The sequence below is a fragment of the Myotis davidii genome, unplaced genomic scaffold (assembly GCF_000327345.1).
Source record: "Myotis davidii unplaced genomic scaffold, ASM32734v1 scaffold187, whole genome shotgun sequence".
Classification (NCBI taxonomy): Eukaryota; Metazoa; Chordata; class Mammalia; order Chiroptera; family Vespertilionidae; genus Myotis; species Myotis davidii.
The window spans coordinates 1,673,096-1,682,383 of NW_006383018.1; the positions used below are offsets into that span (position 1 = coordinate 1,673,096).

General features: G+C 40.6%; 1 protein-coding gene and 1 pseudogene across 1 annotated transcript; one reads left to right on the forward strand and one right to left on the reverse strand.

The window, feature by feature from the left end:
* Positions 1-507: 507 nt before the first annotated feature.
* Positions 508-1,243, reverse strand: LOC102760339 (annotated as a pseudogene).
* A 6,636-nt stretch (positions 1,244-7,879) lies between these two features.
* On the forward strand, positions 7,880-8,914 carry LOC102756566 (Krueppel-like factor 17). Its single transcript, XM_015558257.1, is given in 1 exon segment — positions 7,880-8,914. A coding segment is annotated over 1 exon segment (1,035 nt).
* The last annotated feature ends 374 nt before the right edge of the window (positions 8,915-9,288 follow it).

Consider the following 9,288-nt stretch of genomic DNA (forward strand, 5'->3'; position numbering starts at 1 on the left):
GAAAGTAATATAATAATCTATAATAATAAAAGCATAATATGCTAATTAGTCCTGACATCCTTCCGGATGAAGCTGGGGCAGCGAGGGAAGCCCAAATCCCGGGTGTCTGTTGGTGGCCGGAGGGAAGCCCGGGCCCCGGGTGCCAGAGGGAAGGCGGTGCCAGCAGCAGGGGGAAGGAAGGCCTACTCTTGCACAAATCTCATGCATCAGGCCTCTAGTTAATAAATAATAATACAAGTATAAACTGTTTTTACGTACTCACAACCATAAACCAGCTCACAACTTTTGCCCCACCCTATATGTTAGGTTTGAATGGTTCAATATTGTCTGGTGATCATTAGACACTATTTCTTTGGGGGGGGGGCGGGGAGGGTGTACCAAATTACTTTTATGAAGGAATGGTACAAATGAAAGACATGAGTGGATGATTTGGTACAAGTTATAGAAAAGGTAAAGGCAACTCCAACATGCGGGTACTGCTTTTGTGACCAGGAAGCCACCCCTGTGGTCATGGGAAGCCAGCTTAAGGCTTAGCTCTCATCACTGTCTCCCAGGGTGTGCTTGTCAAAGAGATACTCTACCATGCCAGTTTCTGGGGCCCCCAATCTGTGCAGTTTGCTTACGTGGTCACTCCGTTCTTTGATGGATTTCACCTGCTCATTCAGGCAGTGAGTCTCAATGAAGTCACACAAATGAGGGTCATTTTTGTTAGTGGCCAGTTTGTGCAAGTCCAGTAGTGACTGATTGACACTTTTCCCAAGTATGACGCACACCCCACTGTATTCAGCCCATTCTCCCAGTGGTCACGGTCTGGTTTCTTGATATCCTGAAGGAAGACTTGGCCACCTCGTTGGTTCTGTAGCTTCATCAGTTTGTTGGCATGTTCCCTCTCCTCCTGAGACTGGTAAAGAAAATACTAGGCAAAGTTCTTCAAAGCCACATCATCATGGTCAAAGTAGGAAGACATGGACAGATAGACGTAAGAAGCGTAGCACTCCAGGTTGATCTGGCAGTTGATGGCGACCTCCAACTCCTGAGGGTAGTCCTGGCACACCTGCGAGTGGACCTGGTCGTGGTCATGGTGGGCAGCTAAGGAGAGGCGACTGAGTGGTGCTGGAGTGGAGGCCAGGGCCTTGGGCTGTCTGAGGATTCTAGAGCACTGGCCTGGGTGGCAGGGCTGAGGTGGCAAGTGCTGGGTTTTGTCCAAGCTCTGTTGAAATAGAAAACCACGGCCACTCTCCATGAAGACTGGGGACACTATTTCATTTTTACTTTCTTTGTTCTATATTAGATAAATTTTTATTGACACATATTCAAGTTTTTGCATCCTTAGCTTTGCTTATTCTTCTGATAATCGGATTGAAGGAATTCTTCATCAATGATATTATGCATTTAATTCTTACATTTTCATTGGACTCTTTTCTATGGTTTCAGTATCTGCTGAAATTGCCTATCTGTTCATGAATGCTGTCCAATTTTTCCACTAAATTATTTAACAAAGGAATAGTAGTTATTGCAAAACCCTAGACTGATAGTTCCAACCTTTGAGGTCACTTTTACTTTGGTTCTGGTGATTATTTTTTGACAGTGGGTTACCACTTTTTGCTTGGTTTAAGTGTCTCAATAATTGCTGGAGTACCAGGTTTTGTATAGTGAAGAACAGAAGAATCTGGTGAAAATAGTTTATGCCCGTTAATGTGTACTTCTCTTCTTCCATCAGGCATCAAGAACAGTCATTCTAGGCAGTAGAATTTGACATAAGTTTATTGTTGATACTATAACTCAAATTGCTCTAGTGGTAGGCTGCCTCTTACTTTGTTCTTAATGTGTGTTTGTGGTGCTAGAGAGTTTTTCGCAGCATGCACAGTCACTTTGAGCTTTCTGTAGTTCTTTCAAACTTGTGCTAAGATGAGGGTCTCTAGACCCCCACTCCTCCCTCAGTGTTAGACTGGTGCTGCTTCTTAGTCAATGCTAGGTTCTTTTTATTAGGCAAGATAGTATCTGTTTTAGTCCAGCATCTATCTTAGGCAGACTCTAAAAACCTAAACCTCAGGGGTAAAGCATTTTCAGCATTTCTGGTCTTTTCTTCTATCATTCAAACTGAACTTTGTATCTGTGGTTGGTGTTGAACAGGAGTTTTCTAATTGTACCCCAGTGGAGTTTCAATGTAGCTTTCTGGGCTAACACTAGTTTTATATTTCTCTTCCAGATAGGATGTTTTTTATTTGTCTCCCTTGGAATAATGGCTTTTTTTTTTTTTTTTGCCTGAATCCTAATAGTGAAGAATTATGTTGCTCCTCTTGTGGTTCTTTGTATGACAAATGAAGACCCAGGAAAAAAAAGATAACTTTGGGGTCTGTCTCTTCCACCTCTGCCAGCCACCTCTGTTGGATAAAATTCCTTTTGAAAAAACAATTAAATATATGTAATTCTTTTTTTAAAAATATATTTTATTGATTTTTTACAGAGAGGAAGGGAGAGAGATAGAGAGATAGAAACATCGATGAGAGAGAAACATCGATCAGCTGCCTCCTGCACATCTCCTACTGGAGATGTGCCCACAACCCATGTACATGCCCTTGACCGGAATCAGACCTGGGACCTTTCAGTCTGCAGGCCGACGCTCTATCCACTGAGCAAAACCGGTTTCGGCGAATATATGCAATTCTTATGTAAGGACACTGCCCGTTGTAGTCATCTTCACCTTACTTCTGTTGATGCTTTCTCTGGAATTATAATTATGTCCCAGAGGAAACGTTCCTAAACTTATAACTGGTAAGTGATCGTACTTGGTCATATCGGATCTATTTTAAACACAGAAGAGTCTATACTTTTCCGGGCAAATGGGATATTGCAAATATTTTCTCTGCTTATTTCAAACCAAGGTGCTTCATGTCTGGTATTCGGATTCTCTGTATTTCATCTTGGCTGAGAAAGTTTAGCTGGGAACATCACTGATTTTCTGACTTCCTTCTGTCTTGCTTTCCTAACCAGCATCGAGCTCCCTACTCATCTATTTTAGAACTTCACACTGAGAACTAGATACTGGTCAGTCTACCTGTATCTAGTAGACTTTTCACTCTTAGAACACTGTAGAATATTAAATTATCCTGAGTAAATGTGTTTTTATGCTTCATTGCTTTGTTCTTCCTTGCTGCAGAGCTTTTTTCAAATTGCCCTCAATAGGATCCCTGTCCACAAAAACTGAAAAGTGCTTTGGATTTAGCAACACAGTGATTTTTCATGAAACACATGAATATACATTTGTATAATTATTTTTTTAAAATACTCACTATTTTAAAGAACTATTTTTATATCATCCACAGTCCACTTTCGCAAAGCACTTTACAAGATGCGATTTATCCTCATGATAATATACAAACAGTAGTTAACCATCCTTTGACACCCTCTATGTCCCAGGAACTATTCTAAATGTCTTAACATATATCACTCATTTAAAAAAACCCTATAAACTGGGTAGTGTTATCTCCATTTGGAATATAATGAAACTGAAGTATAAAAAAATGAAGTAATTTACCTAAGGTCCTAGAGTATGAAGTGGTACCACCAGGAACACAGGTTTTGATAACTTTTATTTTATGGTCATACTACCTTAATTTCATGAATAATTATGATGTCATGAAAAATTTACATATAATACATTGAAAAATAATAAAACATTTTGTACTGTTTAATTACTGAATTTATTGGTTTGCTATAATGAAAGAAAATTTATTTTTAAAAGACTTTGGATCTTAGAATAATAAGGACTATTTAAAGAAAAACCATGCTCCCTATTTTTAAAAAATTAGTGGGAGCTACTGATAAGTACTATTGCTTTAAGAACTAAAAATGTGCATAAAATTTAACAAATTTAATAAAAATAATGATGCTATGATTGTTGTGAGCTAGAAGTGCTTTTCTCGTTTTTTTCATTATATCTGAATTATTTTAATTCAAGAGTCAATATCGCTGGTATTAGCTGTATCCATGGAAGAAGCATCCTATATAATAAAAGCCCAGCGACCAAATGGCAAATGACCAGAACGACCGTTGACGAGTCGCTATGATGCGCACTGACCACCAGGGGGCAGACGCTCAATGCGGGAGCTTCCCTCTGGTGGTCAGTGCACTCCCACAGTGGGAGCACCACTCGGCTGACCAGGATGAATGGTGCTCTCACAGTGGGCCGATCCCTGCAGGCCATGTCCCCCACCAGTGCACAAATCCCATGCATTGGACCTCTAGTTTGTATATAAAGTTGTCATACATGGAAACCAAAAGAACACTTTTCAAAATGCTTAACTAAAGGAATATAGCAAGAACAATGTTATCCTGCAACAAAATACATAATCATGAGTAATTTATCATCTTGTCATAATTTTACACAGGATGATATAATTTATGATATGGGTTCTTATCCCTTTAAAATATTAATCTAAAAGATTAAACAACCAAACTTGATTGAAAATGATACGCTTGTCTATTTTAAATTCTTGTATTTAGATAGCATGTACCATATATTAATAGTGAATACTGCAAAATGCCATGCCATTTACTGTCTGTGTTTCTTTTTAGATCAGGTCAACATAAATCTGAATGCAAAGACAGTTTTAGATGTGCTTTTCAGATTTAATCAGACTCAAAGAAATGAAACCCTAGGGGTAAGATATCAACCTATTTTTAGAGGACATGAGAGATGGAATTTTAATAATTCTGAAAACCAAGTGAAGTCAAGTATTATCTCTCGACTCTTGATGGAAATTTTGTCAATCATTTGATTTTTTTTTTCTCTTGTTATTCTATCAAGAATGTCAGGACAATTCAGGACCATATTATTAGTCAGTCATTGTGTCCTTTTGATTCCATCTCTGCACTTCTCTCATCTCCGACGGCACTGCCTAAATTCAAAATTTTGTCTTTATGACTTAAATTGTCCCCTAGCTCCATGGTCGGCAAACTGCGGCTCACGAGCCACATGCGGCTCTTTGGCCCCTTGAGTGTGGCTCTTCCTAAGCCTTAGGAGTACCCTAATTAAGTTAATAACAATGTACCTACCTATATGGTTTAAGTTTAACAAATTTGGCTCTCAAAAGAAATTTTGATCGTTGTACTGTTGATATTTGGCTCTGTTGACTAATGAGTTTGCCGACCACTGCCCTAGCTCATATCTCCGTCTTCATTTTTCCTTTGCATATCACAGTCCCTCTACCTAAAATCAGTCTATTTTTAGTGCTGTCATAAGGAGTTTCTGAAACTCATATCTGATGAAGTCACTATTTAAAATCTTGAACACAGAGACAGTCTAGATGGGAATTCTAGCTCTGTTACCTAGTAGCTTTGAAACCTTGAGAAAGTCTTCTATCTACTTAGTGCCTCAGGTTTCTTTTTTTCCATATATAAAATAGGGACAATAATAGTAACTAATTCAATAAGGTTGCTGTAAGTATTGAGTTAATATACATGAATTGTTAAGAGTAATAGTATCCAGTACAGAGTAAGCAATATAGACACTATTTTATATAATAATAAAACAAAAATAAACACTATCCTCTAAGTCAGCCATTAAATTTTACAAGTGATCAAATTTTGTGTGTATGTTGGAGGTACTCCTGACACGATTTAACACTGGTGTGCATGGATGTGTGGAGGGGAGGAAAAGGAAAAGGTATTAAGAATGACTACAGGGTTCTTTTGACTTAAGCAGTTGAGTGAATGATAATGCCCTTTACTGAGATAGAGGGAGATTGATGTAAAATCATGTTGTGGGGAGGGAGACACAAATCAGAAAGTTCTATTTTAGACTTAATTTGAGATGCCTATTAGTCACTCAAGTGACAGTCGGATTTATAAATTTGGAGCTCAGGGGAAAAGTTAGGGACATGGACATATGTTTGGAACTCATTGCTCAATTCATAACATTTCAAGCAACGTAACTGGTTGAGATTATATAGGAAAAATTTTTAGAGAAATAATATAATAGAATTTAAGATATAATAATAAAATAGAGTTTTAAATATCAGAGCTTAAAACCAATTTCTAGGGTACTTCAATTTTGAAATATTGGGTAGGAGCAGAGAAAGAGCCCAAAAGAGAAAGGAAAAGAAGTCAAAAAAATAATAATAAATCAGGAACAATGTTGTTGTCCATTGTGTTGAATTCTGCTGAGAAGCATGGAGATCACTTGTGAACTTAATAAGAGCAATTTCAGCAAAGTAGAGAGGACAAAAGCTTGCTCACAGAGGATTTGAAAGAAAACAGATGAGAATGAGGAGATAGAAACTATAGCTTTTAAGTTATTCTGTAAAAAGGTATGAAAAAAAGAGACAAATGCTGAAATGCAATGTAGCATAAAAGGGATCTCTTTTTTAATAAAAATGGATTTTTACACCATTTACCAGAATGCATTGGTGTAATAATTCACTATAGCAGAAAAAAATGTTGATGTGAGAGAAAAAAGTGAAGGTGAAGAAAGACTAAAATACTTAGGAAGACAAAGAGGGGTAGGATGTAGATCACAAGTGCAGAATTGGCCTTTAGTAGGACCACGCATGCCTGGTCATAATGTCTGAGGAGAAACAGAATGGAGAAATCTACCAAATTAAATAGGTGTAAGTTTGCTTACAGAAAGATTAAATACTTTATTTTTGTTTCTGTATTGGTTAAATAAACATCAGGTGACATCACCATTTGAGAATCGCTAGGGATTGTGAGAGATTTGAGGAAAGACGAAATGTGTCCTGGGAATGGGAATTTTCACTTATTATGGAAATATAATGGACTTGTCTGGACAGTGTTGCATACCGATTTGAGACTTGTGGTTATGAATTGAAAGGCAGGCCATCTAACATGACTGTATAATTTTCACAGCACAGTTAAACTTCCAGAGACAGGTGTAGTGTTAGAAGAGCATTAGATTATTTAGAATTGCAGTTTAGTTGAGTGAGCAAGAAGGGGAGGAGATGTTTAATAAAAGTCGGGATTTTTGCAAGTGAATAATTTTAATAATGAAACATAGGTCCTGGACTTGGAAGTTAACTTGGAAGATGAAACTAGTGATTGATCATGAAAAAAAAATTGTGAATTAATCCAGCTAGACTGAGAAGAAAAGGGGAAGGTAGGGATTTGAAATTGGAATTTTGCAGGTGTTCTATTATTAATGATGTCAACATAGAGGGTACAAGCATAGTAATGCATAAATCGTGAAAGGATAGGGACATTTTCCATGGGAGGCGTGGTCAAATAGCTTGCAATCAGGTTTAGAACCAATTTGAGTATCTCTGTAATTTCACAATTCCTTTCCCACTCCATAACCACAGTAAGGGCATGAACAGGTATCTGTATTTTACTTACTATAGTTTTACATTCTTTTTGTCAGGTCAGAATGGTACAAAGTGCAGTCAATATAGTTCCTCAGAATAAGAAGACTCTTAAGTATATCGATAGAATCCACTTTGTGTTAATGCTGAAAGAGTCCTTCAAGCTGCGACTCATCAAATCACTCTGGAAAAGTATAGACTATCTGAAAGAACAGAGTCAGATTAGAAACAGGCAGTAACAAAGTTATGAGGTTGATGAAAGTAGGCCTGCGGGTATACAATGGTCTGGGATATTAATTTATTAAGAAGGTGTTTATTGAACACATTATATTTTAAGCAATGTAATGGTGAATCACTACAGGTGATATAAATAAGGACTGAGTATGTCTACTGTGCGCGACACGCGACCTGCGACGCCGGGCAGCGCGGCTCAGCTCAGCTCTGACGTGGCCCGGCCCCGCACACAGCCCCGCGGTGCCCCGACCCCAGGCGGAGATGGCGCTAGTGCACCCGTGGCCGGCAGCCCCGCGCCAGGTGGCAGGGGATACTGTGGGAAGTCGATGTGCGTCTCCAGCATGTCTCCATCACCCGAAAGCAGTGGAGGGCACGCCTCTCGGAACCATCAGCCATCAGGCAGTCAACCCCTCCTTCCGAGTCCACGGCTCCAGAGGATGCCCTTGGATTCTGCTCAGGAGCCCAGGCAGAATGCAGAGGAAATGGGCCCACTGGTCAGTGTGCTGCTGACTGAGCACAGTGTGAACCATTGCCCCCAAGTGACTCTCCCTCCTTCCCCAATGATTTACTGTCAGAGAATGTCTCCCTCTCAACCAGGAACGATGATTTTCAACGGGTACCAGATGATGTCCTTTGGAGAGCCCAATATTCCCGGGATGGCCATGAACCTCAGTGGGAATCTGAGCACGCCCCCCAGTGGGCCACCAGTCACTGGCCACCCTATAGTATCTTCTAATAGAGACTTTTTAACACCTGAAATGTTATCGCCTGCCCCTGTGCCTTCTGCTGGGGGCCAGGCTGGGTTCCCCTCTTTGGCTCAGATGTTACCCCCTAGAGATCCGCACAACTGTGGAATGCCCCCAGATGGCTCCCCATCATTGCTGACTTTACAATCCCAGGACTCTTTTGTTAGCCAGCCAGCCCCCCACGAAGACCCCTTCCTACCCGAGCAGCCTATACCTGCGCCACAAAGAGCAGAGCAGAGTGGTGGGGCCTCAGAAAGGGCTTACAGGACCGGATCCCAGATTTTAAAGCCTTACTGCTGCCAGTATGAGAACTGTGGGAAAGCTTACACCAAGCACTCCCACCTCCTGAGTCACCAACGCAAACACACAGGTGAGAGGCCCTATAAATGTCAGTGGGAAGGTTGTACGCGGTCTTTCTTCCGTTCCGATGAGCTTGGACGACATGTGCGGATACACACCAAATACAGGCCACACACATGTGATCTGTGTGGCCGAGGGTTCATGAGATCTGACCACCTCAGGCAACACCAAAGGACTCATTGACGGGTGCCAGGATCCCCCAATCCACAGGCCAACGATGAAGAGAGAGCTGGTCCTCCTGCTCCTGGTCTTTAGGTCAACCTCCTCTTCCCTTCATTTTGGCTTCTCCACCCAGACCCTGCTTGCCTCTGACCAGCTAGCCTCCTGAGTAGGTACAGGCTTATTTGCAGACTGAGAAAGATTGTGAGGCAGTGTTGAGTGAAGCCCATGTGAGCTGGACCCCATCAGGGACTCTTCAAAAACTGTGTTGGATGCCCTTACCTCTTGGGGGCCACCTACTGTTGCTGAGTTTAGCTATATGGAAAGATGAAGCAAGTAGAGATTGGGAACTTTACTAAAAAGCTCTTTATGCCACTCCCCAACTTGAAACTCTTCAGTGACTCTCCTTTGCTATAAAAAATCCCAAGGTTCTGCCCTAACCGGTTTGGCTCAGTGGGTAGAGCTCATTA